The sequence below is a fragment of the Aquila chrysaetos genome, chromosome Z (assembly GCF_900496995.4).
Source record: "Aquila chrysaetos chrysaetos chromosome Z, bAquChr1.4, whole genome shotgun sequence".
Taxonomy (NCBI): Eukaryota; Metazoa; Chordata; class Aves; order Accipitriformes; family Accipitridae; genus Aquila; species Aquila chrysaetos.
The window spans coordinates 46,216,599-46,238,662 of NC_044030.1; the positions used below are offsets into that span (position 1 = coordinate 46,216,599).

Consider the following 22,064-nt stretch of genomic DNA (forward strand, 5'->3'; position numbering starts at 1 on the left):
TGGCTGAGCTGGAAGGAGCAGCACGCATGGCTGAAGTAAGCTCCCGGGCCTCCTTCCTTGGAGCACGTCAAGTGGAAGAGAAGGACAGACCATGGTCACGGCGAGCTTTTCCCAGGGAAAATGTCAGGGAGGAAAAATGGTAACAAACGGAACTCCGCCAGGTAAAGAGATTTCTCTGCCCTTCTCTTTGCTCGGACAACACGGGATCGTGCGTGCGTGCTGGCACAGACGCACATCCACGCACAGGCATCGTCCTGTCTGCCCAACCACTTCCTCTTGTCAGGAAGGGAGCCAACCACGTGAAATGAAACCCAGTGTCTTCCCCCACCTTCCCCCCACGAAGAGTTATTTTAGAACTTCAAGCTTACTGCTCGGTAACGACGGTGGCCAAAGGAAAAGGGGCAAAGGAGTTGGGGTGGGGAGACGTTAGCACGGGCAGCGGAAAAACCCGCCGGGACTAGTACAAAACGGTCCCGTGTAGCAGCAGCAGGGACACCCACGCCGGAACGGAACGGAACGGGCCGGGGCGGGGCGGGGCGGGGCGGGGCGGGGCGGGGCCGGAGGGGTGGCTCTGCGGCCGGGGACTCCCTCTGCGGGGCGGGAGTCGGCGCTCAGGCCAGGTCAGGCACCTTGCGGCGGGCTCGATGCTGGCGGCGGAGGTAGCTCCGGCATCGCCTGGCAGGGTCGCGGGCGGGCAGGCCAGCATGTCTGCCGGACAAGAGGCGCGGCGGGGCGGCTGGCCGGCCGCTTGCCCCGAGGTGGAGCGGGAGGCTACGGCCAGGGACGGCGCGACGGCGGAGAGGGAAGGCGAGGCGAGGGCAGCGCCTCGGCGTTTCGGCGCCCGGGAGAGCTGGCACAGGGGCGGCGACGGGCCGTTCCCGCCGGCGCCCCGCCCGCCGAGAGCCGCCGCCCCTGCCGCCGCCGCCGCCGCCCCTGCCGCCGCCGCCACCGCCGCCGCCGCCCCCCCTTCCCCCTCCCACGTTCCCGCCGGCGGGTCACCCGGGCCCCCGCTGCCCCTCCATGTATCTCGCCCGGCTACCCCGGCCGGCGTCGGCGGGCTCGCCGCTGCCGCCCCTCCGCCTTCTCCCCTCTCCCCGCGACTGGCCGCAACGCCCCTGCCTGTGCCCCGACGTGGTGAACCTGGGCGCCGATCTGGTGCTGGTCCGGCGGCTGGTCTTGCTGGGGCTGTTGCAGGTCGTCCTGGGCGGCTGCCTGGTGGTGCTGAACTTCGGGGCGCTGTGGCTGACCAGCGCCTCGCAGGTGAAGAACGCCTGTTCCATCTGGGTCGGCTTCTGGGTAAGTCACTGCCGGCGACCCGCAACCCGGGCGCCGGCCGACCCCCGCCGCCCGTCCGGGCCGGCACGGAGCCTGTGCTGCGAAAGCCGCCGGCCGGGCGCGTTGGGCGCGGGGTACGCGGGACCTCCGAGGCAGAGCTGCGGTCTGCCGCCGGCAAACGTTTGCTGCCGCTTCTGTGGAAGCAGAGAGCGAGCTTTCTCTTGCTTGGGAATAATAAGCAGTTGCGCATTTGCTAACAGCTTTAGCCGGGTGACAGCATGGACCCCAACAGGGTAACAAACCTAGAGACAGCTAGATCGGGGGGTTGTTTCCTGGTGTGCGTTTTAGCCTGAAAAAAAAGGACTCAATTATCGTACGCAGTCAGGAACGGGATTTTCTACAAGTCGTGGTGCGCGTGGATGCTGTGCGTTGCTTTTGTGCGTTGCATGCCGTTACTCTAGTGAGAGAGAGAGAGAGAGAAAACGGCAACGTTCCTGGGGAAAAAAGTGGATGGGCTTATGACGGTTTTCTCAAGCGCAGCGAGAGAAGTTGTTCATCTCCTGTTGGGCCCTGCTTTAAACGGCACCTTTATAAATGCAGAATATGTGATAGTTTGTATTGCAGAAGCTAGGCAGCAGTAAGCAGAAGTTAATACGAGTAGGAGATAGTCGGATAGATTGTGCCCAGCTTGTGGGCCCTCGAGCAATGAGCGAGTCATGTTCTGTGGCTGGCATGCTCTCTCCCTGCCGCTGATGTGAACAGCGTCAGCCTATCCCAAATGTTTCACTGGAAACATTTAAATTATGTTTCCAGTGTTGTTCACAACCTGTGGAAATGTGCTCTGTGATCTGTGGTTTGGGGATCAAGTAGTTCCTATTCATGTATATAATGCAGTGCTCATCCCTGAACGTATAGCCAGCCTTGGGGGGGGGGGGGGGGGGGGGGAGGGGAACCCAGACCGTTCAAATGTGTATGTTTGGTATCTTGTGATCTTTCATCTTTTTTTTTTTTTTTTTTTTAATTACCCTAGATTAAAACAAGTTTAAATGTATGTAAGCTACAGACTTGCTTTGAACCCTACACACAGAACCATGCTTCTGCTTTTAAAATGTTCTAAAATTGCACATGTAAAATTGAAGTATTCCATCTCTTTAATAATGAAGAAGGTCGTTTATGGTTTTAATGCTACCTCTGAAATAATAATATATTCAGTTGGAGAAGTTACCAAAAATGCTTTTCAGGTACAACTGCATGAGTGAAAATTTTAGCCCCGAAGCAACCTGGAAAGGTAGAGGCAATTAAAAGCTGGAATTGCGGATGTGTCTGGTTTTTTTTCATTTCTAGGTGCAACATGCTAATTATGATGCACTGCTTAAGTGCAGATCAGGAAGACTCTGAGAAAGACTATTTTCATATATCTTAAAGCTCTAACAAACATAATGAAATAAGTCTTGTTGTCCTTAAGGCAAAACAGCGATACACCTAAGTATTGGTGTGCTTTGTTATAAAATTGTATGACTATTTTGCACTCAGAGAATTCAAAAAATAATTTGTTATGAAACTGCAGAGTTACGTATGTGGTTTTGCAACACCAGTGATGATATCAGTAGGTGTTTTGGCCAAGTCATATATGCACATTACGCTAGATCAGATTGGTCATGTCAGGTGAATGAAGTTACAAAAGGGATTTATTAAAAATGCTAGTGGGCAACTTCCTGTTTTCTAGTCTTCTTGTTTCTTTTTAGGGTAGGAGTTTGGTCTGAACTGGCTGAGTCACAAAGTCCCACAAATTAAAAGTATACCTGTTTATTTGCGGGACCTGCTAAAAAAACGATTCACCATTTTTGTAGGGTTCCCATCCTTACTGTGAGAGAGTATTTGGGTATGCTATTTGCTTCAGTTCTACAGCAATACTTTCTCCTTCCTGAATTGTTTTGCCCTCTAAGGTCAAGACTCATAGGGTTCAGTTCTGTGATTCAGCAAGTTTGGTCGAATGAGTACTTTTACTTTTTCTTCTTTCCTCGTGCTGATGCTGGCATTCAGGCGACTTAAATAGCAAGTTAGCTCAGGAAGGTAGTTTTGGTGCTCTTCAGTGTTTCTGGTAGGGTTCATGCTCTGGGAGTTAGTTCCCCGAAACGGTCAGAAGAGGGCCAGAGTCAGCACACGGGAAGAAGCAGGCACTTAATGAAGTGATGGGGCGGTGAAGAAACGTGGAGAAGAAATAGCCAGGTTTTAGATTTGCTTAGCCATGTTGCTAGAAAACTAGTACTCAGTTGGCTGAAAATAATTTTTTAGGCAGTTGTTGTGGTCGGAGTTGCTGGCATAACTTCTTGTCCCCATACACTTCTTCTGGGAGGAAAAAATAAGAAAACAGCAGATTAAAATTTGGTTGTGTTATTTCACAGGATGCTCTTAGGAGTGAATAACAACATCAGCACAGGCTCTTAGTCTCCACTTTAAAGTGCATCTTCCTATCTTCCCAGCATTGTTGTAGTGTTGCAAAGTACCTTTCACCAGAGCAGTGCTAAAAACCATGTAAATGGCATTTTGTGAACAGTTATTCACTTCTTGGTGATGCTATGGTTTTTTGATGTTTTAGGTAATCGTGTCTGGAATCCTAGGCTTACTGACATGGAAGAAGCCCATAGTGCTTTTGGTAAGTATGAATTAAAACTTGTTGTAAGGAAATTTTATAGAAAACGATCCTGATTTAATAGTCATTGGTAAAAAACAAACAAACAAACAAAAAAAAACCCCAAAACCCCACCCACAAAAACCAAACACTTTTCTTCTTGAAAAGATAGAATATATTGTTGAATCTTCTTTTTTAAACTGTAGAATCATAATTATTGAAAGAGGACTCAAAGCCTGTGAAAGGCTGTATTCTTTCCTGCGTGGATAGAGTCCTTATTAAGGGCAAGAGTGGACCATGTCTGGAGGAACAGTTGATGTTGTTTACAGAACACTTTCTGTGTTTGTGTAGGTATAAGAAAGTGCTGGTTTAGTATAAATAATTTAGCTCTCTGAGGCACTGCTGCTTAAGCTTAAACAGAGGAGTTGGTTTTAAAGCTTAGCTGGGTTGTCCTGTTTTAGTGTCTGATGGCAGGTTTGAGAGCTAACCTAAGTATTGCTGTCTTACCCTAAGTATTCAGTGCCACTGTTTCAAATACAGTTGACAGTACATTGCTCTGAGAGAAGTAAATTGATGTGTGGGGTGTGTAAGCTGTTTCTGTTTGTAAGTGAAATCTGAAGCTGTGTGGCTCGCAATGTCTCAGAGTTTGGATTTGCAAAAAGGTTTTGAAGTGGGTTTTTGTTTGGGTTGTTTGGGGTTTTTTTTGTTGGGTTTTTTTGCCTTACTGTCACTTCTGAAGACCTTTTCTGGGCCAAAGCAGTTGTTTTATTTTCATGCAGCACTTCTTTGGGATCCACATGGTCATCAGTGAGGAGTGATCAGATGTATGAGCTGGGGATGAATTGCTGTTTCTCAGTCATGCATTGGTTAGCACACGCAGAGCAAAGCAAGTTTTTTACCAGTTCTGTGGGTAGAAAGAGGAGCTTGGTGTCTAAGGCTCCCGATCTGGAATGACCCTATTTTCATGAAAATAAATGTAAATGCCATCTGTCTCAAAATGCCTGAGACTTGCGCAGTCCTCCCTGTTTCAATATTGCCTGTGTTCTGTGCTGTTTCTATAGCATGTTGTTGCTGTTGTTTCCTTTTGCCTGTTGTTGCTCTTTCACTCTTTCATATTGCCCTTTGCATAAACTTTATGGGCCCTTCCTAGTTTTATTTAAATAATAAAGCACCAAACTCTTCCTGATCTTCCTTCATTTATATCAAATTGTCTTTAGGACAGTCAAGTGCTGGAGCAGATTGCCCAGGGATGTTGTGCAGTGGAGGGGGAAGTTTTTGAGATAAGACCAATTAAAGCCCTGAGCAGCCTGCTATGATCTCATAGCTGACCCTGCTTTGAGCAGGAGGATACACTAGAGTCTTCCTGAGCTCTCTTGCAGCCACAGTTATTCTATGACTATGTGATTCTATGAACCTGTATTTTTTTTTCTTATTTGCATGTGTATTTTATAGAGATCTGATTTTTGAAAGCCAGATTAGATCAGACTTGACGTAGGGAAACATTTCTTTACTGAGAGGGTGGTCAAACACTGGAACAGACTTCCTAGAGAGGTGGTCGGTGCCCATGGCTGTCAGTGTTTAAGAGGCATTTGGACAATGCTTTTAATAATATACTTTAGCTTTTGGTCAGCCCTGAAGTGTTCAGGCAGTTGGACTAGATGGTCGTTGTAGGTCCCTTCCAACTGAAATATTCTATTCTGTTCTCTGTGCAAAAAAGGAAATTAGCATTAAACATTTTGTGAGGCTAAGGATATAGTGCATTGAACTAGCTATGGTCTGTCAAGGACAGATTGTTAGTTTCTGTGAGCATATTAATTTTGGACTATATTTCTAATATATTTACCCTCTAATAATATTTTCTCTTGGGAGTTATGAGGACTTGTATGAGTTGTAAAAGCAAGTTTCCTAAATACCTAAGCAATGAGACTCCTTAGACAGCCATGGCTTAAGAGTTATGACATTCCCAACTGAAACTATAAAATGCATGCGGAGCTAAAACATATCCCTTTTCCAGCTGTGACTGCCCTCCCCTTTTTACTCCTTATGCAAGACCCTTTGCACTTATTTCTTGTAAATACGTTTCTAATGGATTCCTCTCTACCGACTTTTGGACTGAATTCCTTTTCCCCTTGCCTGGCCAGAGCCACCTCCCTGCTGTGGAGGAAGCAGAGATGCACAGCTGTCTCCCTGACAGCCCTTAACTCAAGCAGGTGCTAGGTCTAGAAATGCCTTTATGCAGCAAGTGAGCTTTGTGGAAGGGATTGATTACACATGAAGGTGGCTTTCTAAGATTGCTATTGAACCCAGATAGTTAGCATGTCAGGTACCTGTGCTAGAGCCATGCCAGAAATCTGAGGAGTGATATCAATTACCATGTTTTATGTTGCAGCAACTTAGGTCAGCATTTAGTTACCTTTATGCAGAGACTTTGGACTGTGCTCAACAGTTAAAGTTTGTGGGATTAAGTGGTCGTTATTCTTTTTCATATATAGTTATGTCTCAATCTAGAAGTGCTGTCTTGTTCATAAGGAAGGGCCTCTTCTCATCTTTCTTTTTATGCAGAGCTCTTTTCAGTCACTCAGTTCAGTTTCATAATTTCTTCACATTGTGCAAATACCCCCAGAATTCTTTATATGCATCTAACCCCCCCAAATTGCTTTGTTTTCAGGCCAAGTTGGATAATTCTGTCTAGATTTTAATTTATCATGGTGTGTACTAAAAGCTCTCAGATGTAGTACCCTGTAGTTAAGGGTAGATGGTTGAGCTCCATCATTTAGCCCTCTCTCCTTCCCAGAGCTGGGTCTTGAACAGAATTACAGTGATGGGTGAGTGCCACAAAATTTGTCCATTTGTCCATGAGCAGGTGCTGGTCCTCAGAGGCGTTTGTGGTAGGGTTTATGCTTAAGGACATGGTAATGCTGTTTCTTGTGGGTTCCTGTATTATCTTATTCTTATTTTTGATTGTCAGTTTGTGGTACTTAAGGAATTTTATAATGCAATTCACATTTATTTTTGCCCCCTTTAAAACTACTAGTTCTTTCTAAAAGAAACCTGTTTGCTACTCTGATTCAGGATTTCAGGGTTCAGGATTTTCTCTCTGAAACTTGCCGCAGTATGCCTGTTTGCCTGCAGCTCCTTTGCGTGGCAGCATTCTAGCCCTTACAGTAAAAGGGTGGTATCTGGAGCCATAAAACTTTTCTTTCCATCTTCCCCCTTTAGGTGATGATTTCTCACTGCCTGGGTTCGTTTCTTCGAGAACGACCAGCCTGCCCTATGGCTGCCACTTCAATCCGAGGCCTGGGTCATGAGGAAAAACAACCCAACTGGTTTTTTTTCCCCCTGTGACAGCAAGGCTCTGGTGCTGCTGGCACTTGGAGAAAGCGCAGCGCTGCGATGTCGTGAGAAAAGAGCTGGGGACGGGCTGCAGTGCTGAAGGCAGAGAGGGCTGCTCATGTTTTTCCCCCAGAGGGGAGAAAGGAAGGGAAACCCATTAGTTACAGCTGTAGGGGACCTTTACTTGCACCACCTGTGAGAGGAAACCAGTCTTGAAGAGGGGTGGCTGTGAAAATTTTATTTGCTAACAGGTCTTGAGAGCCACATTTGTTGGTTTTTGCCACCCTGGCTGTTTTACAGCATGGGAAGATACTAGGTAAATAACAGGTCCCAGAGACAGGGTCTTGCAAGGCAAAATCAAATTATATCTTTTGAAGGACATTCTTGCAGGGGAGGCTTGGCCTTCATCAGTACAGCTGCTGAGAAGCCTTGGCTCAGGAATCAGGCTTTGAGATGTCTGAGACTTGTTCTGTTCAACAGGGTATCAGTTGTCAGTCAGCTTTGGAAGTCAGCTTGTAACACTTATGCTCAGAAGCTGATTTTTTTTCCAGAGGAGAAGCTCCTGTGCATGCCTCTCCGAATGTATTTAATGGGGAAAGGGAAACTCGCCCCTCCTGGCCCATATTGTTTGGGTATTGAGTCTCAACCATTCTGGGCTCAGTATTACTCTCTACTTGTATAGAAGCTGCTCCTAAACTCCTTCCTTTCATAGGGCTTTAAATCTTATTTTTAACTAAAGGAACCTAACTTTTTCAGAAGGTATATCAATTCTGCATTGTTCATTTGATTGCATGTGCACTGAATGCAATTCCCATCTTTGATAGGCCATGCTTGCTATATTAGCCTCTGTACTTACTGGTATACCAGTTTGGACTACCCTACACACTGTGAGTTTATGTTGTATTCGCAGGTGTTGCCTGGAGCCATACGTGCTTTGCTGAATGCAGAAGCATGCTGCCAGTGAAGCATCCTTTCCTTCCCAGTCATGCACAAGTTAGTTGCAATCCTGTAGAGTGTGCTTTTTAGGAGGCTTTCTGGTTGTGGGTTGGTTTTTTTTTTTTCCACCAATTGTAACAAAGACTTCAAGTTAAGCATATGTCTGGTGGCTGCTTAGTGCTTGGGTTCTGCTGCTAAAGAGAAGATTTAGCTGTGATCGCACGAAGTGTGACAGGAGTGCAAGCGTGCAGGAAGACCCCAGGCTGTTATGCTGGGTAAGAGTGTAACCGCGGCAAGTGCAAGTGCTGGGGAGCGGTTTGGTACATGCAGATGCATGGGATCAAGAAAATAACAGAGCAGATGCTGGCTGGGTGAATGCGATTCTGGCTTTATGGTTCCACTGTTAGCTAGCGTGCCAGCTTTTGTCTTCATACACGTCGTCAGTTTTCATGTAAAGGTTTGTGGGGTTTGACTCAGAAAAGTCCGAGTCACATGTTTAGCATGAGTCGATTCAGTCTGGATATTTCTCATGTTTTACAGTGTGGTGACATAAGGATTTGAAACTTTTGTTAGAAACATCTTTTTTTTTAATTCAGAAGTGTTAATATTTTGGGGTTTATGACAAAGATTTACAGATCTTCATTGGAAAACAGAAAAGGTTATGGAATTCAAGTATTTATTTAAAACCTTGAAAATTTTTGTAGAATAAATATGTAGTAAACCTTTTATTTATTGAAAAATTTTATCAGAGGAAAATATGTCCCAGCAGCTTTAAAATAAAGATTTTTAGGGCTAGCTACTGCCTTCTTGATATCTGCACCTCGACTAATTTGTATAGATTTAACCAAAATATAAAGTTTAGACCAAAATACTTAGTTCTGGTGCTAGTGAGGTGACATTCTTAAATTTTAGCCCTGCTAGTAGCAATATAAAGCACTGTGAAGAGAAGCTGCATATCATGACCCTACCCCCCCCCCCCACCCCAAAATCTCTTCCTATCCATGTGCTTCAAATTAAGCAAAGTAATTTGACTTTGATGAGAATTACTGTAGTACTGCCTGTTTGTCTGGATTTTAGAGGTAAAATAGCTGGATGTTAACATCTTGGCTCACATGGAGGTCTCCACCATTAAGTTAATAAATGGCATTTGTACAAAGGTTTTACAGTCAGTCTAAACAAATAAAAAGAAATATGCTTTTATTTGTAGGACTCTCAAAAGCCTTTAGAAAGGCTTTTAGCCTTTATTATCAGGTCAAAGTCAGGTCTCTTCTGATTTTTTTTTAATAACCTATTTTTATGCTGAAAAAGCTTTTCTCTCATTCATATGGGGTGTTTTAATGCTGCATTTGAAGCATGTGACTTTTTTATTTAATTAGTCTGTATTTTACTTCTCTGTGGCTTTTTTTGTTGACAGGTGTGTTGCAGGTCTCTATATGGTACAATAAATAGCTCTCACAACTGATAGAAAATTAGTAAGGTCCCATAATTATTTCTTAATTATTGCTATTGCTGCTGTGTATATGGAAAATTAATACATTGACTTGCCTTTTCCTAGAAGAATATTCATAAAGTATGTATGTAGGATGTAAACAGATGTAAGAGTTGATGATTGTGGTGCAAATGTTTTTCTTTCATTATTTTTTAAGTGCCTGCTTGGACATCAGTCCTGTGTGTGCATATTGAAGTGAAAGCAATTCCTCTCCGGCATTAGATGTTAGCTTCAATGGCAACAGCAGCAGGACAACAAGCAGTCTACCCATGCAGAATGAATGATAGGGTCAGAACCTTATCATGCAAGTTTATGCTGCTGTGGAGTCCTCAAAGTGCATGATGATTTTTTATCTGGAAGAGATCATCCATGCAAGACATTAGCAAATACTGTGTCTAACATTAGAATACACTTTGCTTTCCTATAGTTTAATTCATGTAAATGTTCAAGACTTTCTGCATCTGTTCACAGTCCATGTGTAGCTAATGCTTGGAAGATGAGGGCTGTGAGCCAAACTGAAGCCATAATTTGAGTTGTTTTCATTTTTGTCCCTGCAGTTGAGACTAGTTACCTCTGGTTTGGCTTTTAAAATAGCACGTATGCCTTTGCCTGTTTATTCTAAGTTGAGGAGTACTTTTCTCCTGGTTTACCTGTGGGTGGGATCTTCTTTCACTGGCATAAACTAGAACACCTGTTTTTACTTGTAGGTGAGTAGTGATGTAGAAGGTGTTTAAATTTGCATCTGCAGGAGAATATAGCTTATAAAATAAGCTGACAGAGTACATGTTAGATAGGTGGACTGTGAGGTGGATCGAAAACTGGCTGAACAACCAGGTCCAGAGGGTTGTGATCAGCGGCACAAAGCCCAGCCAGAGGCCAGCCAGCAGTGTTGTGGCCTGGGTGTGGATACTGGGGCCAATACTGCTTAATATCCTAATGAATGATCTGTACAACAGGACCGAGTGCACTCTCGACAAGTTCGCAGGTGATATAAAACTGGGAGGAATGGCCAATACACCAAATGTTGCTATTCGGAGGGACCTGGACAGGCTGGAGAAATGGCTGAGAGAAATGTCATGAAGTTCAACAAGGGGAAATGCAAAGTCCTGCCCGTGCAGGGAAATGACCCCAGGCATGAGTACACATTGGGAACAACTAGCTGGAAAGCAGCTCTGCAGAGAACCTGGGGATCCTGGTGAAGAGCAAGCTGATCATGAGACAGCAAAGTGCTCGTGTGGCAAAGAAGGCTGATGGTGTCCCTGGCTGCATTAGGCAGAGACTTGCGAGCAGGTGGAGGGAGGTGATCCTTCCCTTCTCCTTGCACTGGTGAGGCCAGACCTGGAGTGCTGGGTCCGGTTCTGGGCTCCCCAGTGCAAGAGAAATCTGGACACACTGGAGCAAGTCCAGTGAAGGGCCACAAAGATGATGAAAAGACTGGAACATCTCTCCTCTGTGGAGAGATTGAGAAAGCTGGGACTGTTCAGCCTGGAGAAGAGAAGACTCGGGGGGACCTTCTCCACCTCCATAAATAGCTGATGGGAGGCAATGAAGAAGAGGGAGCTAGACCTTTCTCAGTAGTGCCTGCTGACAGGACAAGAGGTTATGGGCACAACTGAAAAAATAGGAAATTCCATCTGAACACAAAAGACAACTTTTTTACTGTAAGGATGGTCAAAAACTGGTGTAGGTTACCCAGAGGAGTAGTGATCAAAACCAACTGGACATGGTCTTCAGCAGCCTGCTGTAGATGACCCTGCTTGAGCAGGGTATTGGACTAGGTGGTCTCAAGAGGTTCCTTCCAACCTCAGTGATGCTGTGAAAATGCTGAGCAGTGATGGAGCAGAAAGACAAAGCATTTTTTTCTCTCAACACTAAAGTACAATATATTCTCTTGTACACTATGGCATATGTAGTAGCAAATGTTGCGGTTATGTTTCAGATCATAGTAGTGTTTTAGATTGTATGTAGAAGAATTATTTTTATCTTTCACCTCTTCAGTGGGATTGGCTGAATGTTAGGTTATGCAGTCAAAAATAGACTATACGTATAATAAAAAACAAATCAAGATTACATTTTGTATGGTAGAATTTATTAGAACATAAATGTAGAAACTATCATCCTTATTTTGCATGTTTATAATAATTTTCCTTTTCTTCCTTTTTCTTCTTTGATTTCAACAGGTTTCTTTAGAAAAAATCTGTGTGATTTTTATTCAAGATTTTGTAGACCATTACATTAGGAGTCTGGATTTTATATATAACTGTTTATATAGCTGTATTAGCTGTTTACTGGATTGTTTCTATTGCAGGTTCTGTACCAAAAAAGAAAACTTATATGTGAATTTGTCGTCTGTCCGTGTCCCGTCCCCCCCCTTTTTTTTTTTAACTCTTTCTTGACTTATTACTTTGGCCAAGTAACTTCTTTGTTCAGGACCTCCATTTTTTCATCATTTGAAAAAGGACAAATGTACTTCTTGTTTTCCTCAATATCGTTTGTTGAGATTCGTACTATAAAGGTGTTTTATGTTGAAACAGCTTCTATTTCACTTACAAAACCGACTAATTTCTAGTTGACAGTGCCCTGTGTTGAACACAGATGAAAGCTTTCTTTGTACGAAATAACTGTGTCTACCAATTTTCTTTTTCTCAAAGTAGTTTTAATCAAAAGAGTATCTGACATAATCTAGATAAAAGCATAAGAAATGGTATTGGTTCATTTGAGTGCTGAGCAAGGAGTTAGTTTTAAAAAAATGGTTAAATTCTGTGTTTGTACAGAAAACCAACTGCACTCAAAGTGCTTAGTAACATTAAAGACCTCTTATCTGTGGTTTTATGATATTTATAAAGCTAGGAGAAAATACTGTTCCTCTTAATATTGATTGTTCTCAGTACATCGAACACAAAATAGTCCCAATCCTCTTCAGAGAAGTACTAATAGCTACTTTAATTAGTAGGTTTTTAAAACCTACCTTCTGTGATAATGTTACGGTCAAGCTTCTGTAAAGCCTACTGGTAATGAGATGTTGTAATTTAAGGAATGAGCTTGCCCAGTAGTACTCTTTGGCTCTTGTCCATTCAGGGGTGATTATTTTTTCCCTGAACCTCAGTAAACAGGATCATAATTTGTGCAACAGCTCTGGTTTAATTTTGGTCCAGCTTCCTAGTAGGTAGGTAGGTAACCATAGTATGTCAGCTAAATTGATTTGGAAAGCGATTGCTGTCTTTGTGCATGTTTAGGAAGTTCTTGATGCTGGATCTGCTGCAAAGCTATCTGGAAGATAACTGATCCTGTGTCCCTGATGATTTCCTTCTCTTCCTCAGGTTTTTGTTATCTCCTGCATTTTTAATTTAGGCCATTTTGATACAAAAGAATATGAGTGAGCAGATTGTTCTTAACAAGGACTCTTTTGGACATTAAAGACCTGATACTTGGTTTGTAGGATTGAGCACTTAAAATTTAAACATGTCAGGAGAGGAATCTGTTATTTGTCTCTGAAGTAGTAGTCTTACCCATAGTACTCTCTCCTGAAGTACAGAAAAATTTTGCATGTATGAATTGGGACAGGAAAAGTTCTTACACGTGTTTAAAATTCATATCCCAAGTCTCATGTAAGCACAGATTGCAGATTGTAAGGGCATATGTGAAAGTAGGACTTCATTTTATCCACTGCTTCTGCTTGTCGTTTTTGAAGTACTCTATTACTCCTGCTATTGCTGGTCTTACAGATGGTTTATAAAACTGAAGATATTGTCCAGTTTGTGAATGGAGGTGTTCTGTTTTTAGTAGCCAGGAGGAAATAAAATCATATAACCAAAGTCCCTTAAGTGTCTCTGTCCTCACTGTACTGGGACAAATATTTTTCATAAATAGCTTTGGAAATTCTATGCAGAATGAATGTAGTCTTAAGATGTTTCCTCTTCAGGTTTCTTACTGATCTAAATGTGTTGAGAGGTAAACTCTGTGGAAGGATATGACGTACAGTAGAAGTCGGACGCTTGCAAATCATACTTTGAGCTCCAGAAAAACCTTTAGCTGCCTGTACTTTTCAATAGTTGCATATATTTTATTACTGCACAACTAGTGCAGAATAAAGAGAGAGAGAAGATAAAGGTGTTTGGAGGAACCATCTACTGGGTTAAGATAAGACCCAGGGGCACTGAAGTCACAGGGAGTTTTAAAAATAAGGGGAGTGTCATTCCCAGCTTCAGTTTGGGAGTGGGATTTGCACTGCTATACGTTACTTGAGTCAGGTTCATGATCCTGTTCTCACTGCTGTTAACTTTGTTTTACTGTTCCAGGCGAACCTATTTAGTCTGCTGTCTGTCATCTCTGTTCTGCTGAACCTGACTGGATTTGTATTGAGCTGTCAAAGCATTCTGTTTGTGTCCAGTGTACCCGAATGCAATTTGGTGAGCAGACGTACTGATTTACATGTATTTCTTCATGGCGTGCCACGTAAGCTTGCTGGGCTGGGATCACAGAATGTGCTAATGTAGAGATGCAAGTAATGCACTAAACCTAAACTTGGTTCATTTGAGTTGGAGTCTTCATAAGGTGCTCAGTTCCTAAAGCTGAAGACCCCAAATGGATATGTTTTGAAAGGTGTTACTCTTCATTAGAAGAGCCTACTTAGTCCAGAAGTGGTTTTGGTTTACTACATTGAGAGCTGGCCTCTGTCTTCAGGGTCTGAAGACACAGTTGATTTGGTACAAGGCTTTCTAGACAATTTTGTGGGGCCATGTAGGAGGGAATCCCAAATATATCTTTAGAAAATCCCTCTTGCCAGCATTATACACTGATTTTAACATCATAGTCATTTAAGAACTAGCATAAAGGATTTTTATAGTAATGTGACAAAGATAAACTGTTGAAAAGGACCTCTGTGGGTACTCATGAGCTACCTACAAAAAGTTCAGTCAGTATAATCTGTGGGTGGGATTATTTTTCCTGGTTTGCCTCACTTGGTGAGGACAATTTGTGTTGATACCTCACATGAAGAACTGTGAGGAAAAAATTAAGGTAAATCAAGTCATACTAGCTTTTCATAACACTTCTACTTGAGGAAGAAGCAATCTGCACAAGAAAGGACAGAATGCAAAAGCTTTTTCTCAAATGCTGTCATAAGAAGTAGAAGAATATCTATTTATGAACTAGAAACTGTGGAATAATTGAAATTGAAGCATACAGGGTCACTTGGTGATAAAGATGATTGTGCGTAAAAGGCTTGAAGGAGTTTAAGGATTAATGTCTTGAGCTTATCAGTAATGCTTCCTTTCAAATAGGAAGTATGCATAATGTAGCTTTATAATGTATGAATCATTGGCATAGCAAACTGTACAAATTTCATTTTATGAGCCTGTATTTCCAGTCTGCTTTGTGGTCAGAGGTATAGTTTAACATATAGGCTCTATATTATGCATGTAAAAATGTTGCATAAAACAGCTAATAAATTAAAAAGTGGAGTTTTGTGCTTTTAAAGGTGGATATAGGTGAAAAGAGGGTTTGTTACTGCTGTGAAGATTTCAATGTCACTGAATGTATAGAAGAGAAGGTGCTGAAGCTATACCATGTGAGGCCGTGCAGTGCTGCTCACTTTTTTCTCAAGGTATGCTGTGCATGCTGCTTAACATGACTGCTTTGATAATGTCCACGCTTGTGCGACAGTGCAGTGCTGAGGTGACTGCTGTGTTTACTGTGAAAAATTCTGTTATTTTTCTGGTCTTCCACACTGGTCAGAAGCTCTTTATGGTTCTGTAACAGGTTTTTTTTATTACCTCTGGGTTTTGACCAGTGCATTGCTGATTCAATATGCAGTTCTTGTCCTTCCGGTGTTTTATGCAACCAAAACTACTGCTGAATTCCGACAAGATTGCATGGTGTAATATTGTGTAAATTTTAGCTAACGATCTGATGCCTTCATTGGTCTTTTGATCTTCTCAGCCTTTCTTGGCTTACAAACTGCTAAAATACAACCTCTAAACAGCATCATCTTCAAATATAAAAGTGCTTTAACATTCCTTTAATGGTGATTATCTTACATCTGGTTTTCCCACAGAAAAGTTAAGAGGAAGGTTATAATTCTTGGATGAATAGTTGATAGTGAAATGGACTATAAATCACATCTGAGCAGTATTAAATCCTTCTGGCTCTCTCTGTCAGGACACACAATAGGGCAAAATAATTACTCCAGTCTTGGAGATTACCTGTCCTGAAGACTTCATCACATATGTTTCTAAGAAGTAATTGTCATGGTCATCCTTGTGTTTTCTGTGTTTGTTTTTGTTTTAGTTTTTTATTATTATTATTCTGACATTTACAAATACCTTTATTTAATTTTTTTATTTCCATAATTTTCATGTTTTTCAGAAAGTTCTCTTTGGTCTTTGTGCCTTGAATGCTGTCACCACCACAGTATGCTTGATAGCAGCTGCCCTGTGTTACTTACTCATTTCTGCAACAGGAAGATCCTGCCCTGTAAGTGAGTGCAAGGCATTGCCTGCTATAAACAGTGGTACTAACAGTATTACTAAATTACACAGTTCAGCAATTTTTTATGTCTCAGAAGGTTTTTAACAGAAGTTTCATTTGATTAGGATGGATCTCAGGTTGAAGACCAAGGTCACGTTTTGCATCCTGATGCTCCGCCTGTGACACCTCCACTCTATTTTGCAACTTTTTATCCTTGTACTCCACGAATGACTTGCAGGTAAACCTCTACACTCTATTGCTTTCTTTTAGTGACTTTGGAAACAGTGCATAATCTCAATTTTTTTTTTTTAAGACCATTTTCTCTGTTATTAACTGAAAAAGATTGGTGACTTTAGGGGAAAAAAAAAAAGGAAAAAACCTGTTGAGTTAGGAGGCAGAGTAAATACAGTGTGGTTGAGGTGTATAATTTTGTGGTTTTCACTTTAGATTCTGCAGGAACTGTTTCTGGGTAAGAGAAATACCGCAACTTGACGTGGCTGAAAACTTGTACCATGCTGTCAGGAGCAGGTCAGGGCAGTGACAGAAAGCCAGGCGCAACCTCTTGGCAAGGCTTGTGTGAGAGACCCCCGAACGGTGGCCTGGCCCCCACCGCAGACCTTCCTGCTGGAGTGATCCCCTTCTCCCTCTTTGGCAATTAGTGCTGACTGAAGGGTATGTTTTGATTGTACTGCCAGGCCAGGTGATCACTACCCTTATCTCAGTGCTCGGGTGTGAGTGGTCAGGCAGGGTTTGCACCTGGTGTTATTGCTGGGCTTCTCTGCAGTGGCAGCTGCAGGATGGGGGAGTTGTGAGAGTGAAAGTGGGAGGATGAGCTCACATATCAGAAAGTAAAAGGAGGACAGTCACAAGTCACTGTAATCTCTTCCCCTTCCCCCCCTTTATTTTTAATTTATTTCTACAAGGATGAGGGAAGAAGGATCTGGAGGTGGATAAAATAATAGCTGTATGAATTTTCTTGTGAGTAAGAGGAAACGTCCAGAAAATCTTTGTGTTGCAGAAAGCTGCCTTCTTTGGTACAATTAGTATTTATGAAACATTAAAATGTAAATTTGGGGCAGGGAGTTATGTTGTTTTGAAGAATAGGGGAAAAAAATATCTGGCTTGTCCATTAAACATCAATTCTGTTATTTTGCTGTACTGGGATTTACTAGTATCTATATTTCTTGCAATTCAGTGGTGACTTGTGGGTTTTGTTATCCTTCATTCTACAGGTGGTTATACACACTTCACAGTAACTTGCAGGTTAGCTTTGTTTATTAGTGTCCTGGTTTCAGCTGGGATAGAGTTAACTGTCTTCCTAGTAGCTGGTACGGTGCTATGTTTTGAGTTCAGTATGAGAAGAATGTTGATAACACACTGATGTTTTCAGTTGTTGCTAGTAGTGTTTAGACTAATGTCAAGGATTTTTCAGCTTCTCATGCCCAGCCAGCGAGAAAGCTGGAGGGGCACAAGAAGTCGGCACAGGACACAGCCAGGGCACCTGACCCAAACTCGCCAACGGGGTATTCCATACCATGGGACGTCACATCCAGTATAGGAACTGGGGAGTGGGGGCAGGGAATCGCCGCTTGGGGACTGACTGGGTGTCGGTCGGCGGATGGTGAGCAATTGCACTGCACATCGTTTGTACGTTCCAATCCTTTCATTATTGCTGTTGTCATTTTATTAGTGTTATCATTATCATTATTAGTTTCTTCTTTTCTTGTTCTATTAAACTGTTCTTATGTCAACCCACGAGTTTTACTTCTTTTTTGCCGATTTTCTCCCCCATTCCACTGGGTGGGGGGGCGTGAGTGAGCGCCTGCGTGGTGCTTAGTTGCTGGCTGGGGTTTCCTATGCGAGCCCGTTGTGTGATCAGTGCAATCCACTTACTCCACGTGGCATCAGTCGCATGATGTGTAGAGGAGACCCTCCCTTTGAACATCCAGCCCAGCACTGGCAGTCGGGGTGCTAAGAGGAGCATGTAAACATTAACGACAATAGTTTATGACTCAGGAGGGGCTGCATTATTCTGCTGTGAACATATAACATTTAAACATAAAATATCATGATGCTTAGGCAGACTGTATCACTCTACTCTTGTTTATAACTCCTGCTTTTTGCAGTGTGCAGGACTGTTTAGTTTATTTCACTGTTTCATCAGGAATAGCATGCATGACTTTCAAGACTCTGTGGTCCTTGCAGAGGTAATTACAGATCCTGGGATTACCTAGAAAATGGTAACATGGCACAGGAATAGATTTTAGAATGAAAAAGTGATCTAAAACATCCAAGGACTGGGGCTGAATTCCAAACATTACTAAAATCCTCCTATGTGACTCTTGGCTCAAGCTAGTTATGAGAACAGAATGGTGTGCATAATGATCTCTTTGGAAGATGAGGTATTTATTGAACTACGCTTGTCACAGTTCCCCTGATTTAAAATGGGGCTGTCGTTCTTTGTCTGATGTGCTGTTCTAGATGGCTATCCCCAGAAGCAGTATTTCTCTTTGTCTATTTTCAGCACAGGGGGCTGTTCACGTAGGGGCCGCTGAACAATATTTAAGGCTTCTGCAGTCTAATACTAGGTAGCTACCTTGCCTGTGATTGCGTTAAAACTTGTTGATAACAACATTTAAGTGATGGTGACATCCTTTTGAAGTCAGACTACTTGTTTCAAGGTGGTCGGGGTAGTTATGCAGCAGTGCAGAAGTTAAAGCAACAAAGACTTGATTTCCATTCTTGGCAGATGAGGAAATATGACTCACCCCAGGCTGGATCCAGCGTGTCCAGCAGAGATGGGACCTGGCCTTTTCTCAGTCAGGCTCCTCACACTTCTCCCTCCCCTCCCTGCCTGGTCTGTACACTGAACGCCATGCTGTGTCCGTGACTTTGCCTTCTGTGCTGAGCTCCCACAGACCCAGCATCCAAAACCTTTGTGCGAAAGGTGGGGGTGACAGGAACTGCATCCAAGGCAGTGAGCCACCATCTGCAAGGTGCACCTGGGGCGACTCCAAAACAGATACATCCCTTTGAGAAAGGAAACGCTGTGGTGATCAAAACATGTGCCAAGGACATGTTTAGAATGGGTAGCCGTTCTCCTTCACATTTTAAATTGCAGAGCCAGAGGCACTGCTAGCAAAGCCAATTAATTGCTTTGTTCATTTGTTCATGGGAAACCTTTTATATTTGTCTTATTTAGTGGTAGACAAAACAAACTAGCACTACAAATATCTGGTCAACTCCTAACTCTGATCTTGGTATTTCAAAGATAAGGGAATAGCAGTTGAGTTATTTTTCAGGATTGGCACAACATTAACAATAACAGCTGAGTTCCCATGTGAAGAATAAAATATGTGAATTTAAGGGAGTAGGCGATCTATGTGGAGCAGCAAACCAATTGCCTGGGGTCTAGAAATCTACCCCAGTCCAGTTTAAAGTACCATCTGGGGACTAGAGGCATTTGCCGAAGTGCGAATCTGCTTATCCAAGTCATGTATTCTCAAATTCAGTATGTGTCTCAAACTGGACCCATATGCTGCTGACATTTGTTTCTTAACCACTGAACGTGTTCCTGCTATTGAACACTGAAGTTTCTGGGAGGCCAAAGCCCTGATGCTGTTATTCAGCTGAGGTATGAGTGCAGAAGGTGGGTGAGAGGTGGCCAAGGATGCACCTTCCCCCTTCAGTGTCGGGCTTACCAGCAGCGGTACAAAGCCTCCCCATGGTCTGGAGCGGTCTCTCGGCAGTGGGGTTCCCTGAAAAAGCTTTGAATCCTACTCCCTACCTTCCTGTATCATTGCTTCAAGAAGCTGCTGGCTTTTTGACTAACACAAGAATTTGCCTTGCTTACATAAAAAGCGAGAGTGGAAATTAAGAAATAAAGAACAGATTGACAAATGTGCACATCCTGGAAATGACTTTTATATTAAGGGACTTAAGGGAATGCTATTCTAGCTGCATGTTCTGTAGTAAGTTTTAACATGATATAATTCTTGGATGCAACATTAATTTTCAAGGTGTGACTGAGCTGGGTAGGCCAGATCAGGCATGTTTAAAACCAAAACTAAGGTTCAAGAATGTCGTGGTTTAACTCCAGCCAGCAACTAAGCACCACGCAGCTGCTTACTCACTTCCCTGCCCCCATCCGCCCCAGTGGGATGGGGGAGAGAATCAGGAAAAGAAGTAAAACTCGTCGGTTGAGATAAGAACGGTTTAATAGAACAAGAAAAGAAGAAAATAATAATGATAACAATAATAAAATGACAATAGTAATAATAAAAGGATTGGAATATACAAGTGATGCACAATGCAATTGCTCACCACCCACTGACCGATGCCCAGTTAGTTCCTGAGCGGCGATCCCCCCACCCACACTCCCCCCAGTTTATATACTAGACATGACATCACATGGTATGGAATACCCCTTTGGCCAGTTTGGGTCAGTTGCCCTGGCTGTGTCCCTTCCCAACTTCTTGTGTCCCTCCAGCTTTCTCGCTGGCTGGGCATGAGAAGCTGAAAAATCCTTGACATTAGTCTAAACACTACTTAGCAACAACTGAAAACATCAGTGTGTTATCAACATTATTCTCACACCTAACTCAAAAACATAGCACTATACCAGCTACTAGGAAGACAATTAACTCTATCCCAGCTGAAACCAGGACAAAGAAGTATATAATTTTGTGACCTACATTGAATGTCAGCTCAGCATGAATGTACTGGAAAAATGTGAAGAAGTAATGTCAACGGAGCATCAGTCTCCATCGTACTCCAAAATTATTCTGAAGCTTTTAGGGGCAGATGAAATAGGCTGAAATTAAAAACTATTTTAACATGTTGTATTTCCCCCATTTTTAAGATGAAAAAGCAATGACCAGTTATCAAAATCTTTTCTTTCTTTTCCTCAAATTTCTCCATGCATTACCTCCATTACCTTGACAGGAGCCTTTCACAAAAGTGCTCCCCAGTTCTCTTTTTGGAAGTTTTATTCTTTTCCTCTCTAAGCAGCCTTCCATAGGCATTTCCATTCACTCTGCCCTTTCCTTTCAGCTTGCAAGAAAATAATTGTCACAGTCATCTTTGTTCCCTCCAGCCAGTGTGCAGAGAAGCCCTAAACTCTGGGAGGAAGGACTTGCTCTTCTGTAACATTTCTTTGTAGATAAATTGCATCCACTAGTGATATCTCTAAGCCTGACGTGGGTCCAGGGAGCAAAACACATGGATTCCTGTGTATTGCTTGAGGTTCCTGCTCAGTACCAAATCAGCAATTTAAAATGTAATAAAAAGCAGAGAAAAATTGAGACACTTTGGGTCACAGACTTCTCTGAAGATTCTGTGGGGAAGGTCCCCTTGGCAGCGCTGCTGTCGACTAGTGCGCTTTGTTCCAGTGTTAATGGGGTAATGTAAACTTATGTTATAAAAATCAGCATTTGCCAAAAAGAGTTTCTCCAGGCACTGTTCTGATTTCTTCCTTCCTTCTACCTCCTAAGAGGAAGATGATACAGCAAAAGGTCTTTGGGATTTCTGCTGTCTTTAAGGTTTCAAAGACCTCTTTGAAAACTGAGAAGTAAGATTAACCACGAGGTATGTTTGTGAACTTATCAACTAAAATGTTCATAGTCAAGCATCATCACAAAAATCGCCTTCAGTTTGAGTCTGCCTTTTTCTGTGCAGCTGTATGTGAACATAAAACATGAGATCAGAAGTATCTTGAATTTCAGTTATAATTAAGAATTTAGTAGTTCACAAAAATTAGAGCTAGGCTGTCGCATTTTGAGTGACCACCTGTATTTGAATCTCTTGAAACAAAACTGAGTCTCTGTGAAGTAAAACTGAAATGGGTTCCTAGGCACAGTACGGCCCAAAGATGTTTGAAGCTCTGGTGAACACATTGGAGAGGCACCTCCTAAGGAGCAATTTGCTGCCGTC

General features: G+C 42.8%; 1 protein-coding gene across 1 annotated transcript in view; it reads left to right on the forward strand.

The window, feature by feature from the left end:
• Positions 1-644: 644 nt before the first annotated feature.
• Positions 645-22,064, forward strand: part of FAM189A2 (family with sequence similarity 189 member A2) — a 30,747-nt gene continuing 9,327 nt past the window's right edge. Inside the window, 7 exon segments of the mRNA XM_041121083.1 lie at positions 645-1,022; positions 1,126-1,296; positions 3,875-3,931; positions 13,964-14,074; positions 15,145-15,270; positions 16,032-16,139; positions 16,259-16,371. Coding sequence (XP_040977017.1) covers positions 645-1,022; positions 1,126-1,296; positions 3,875-3,931; positions 13,964-14,074; positions 15,145-15,270; positions 16,032-16,139; positions 16,259-16,371 — 1,064 coding nt within the window.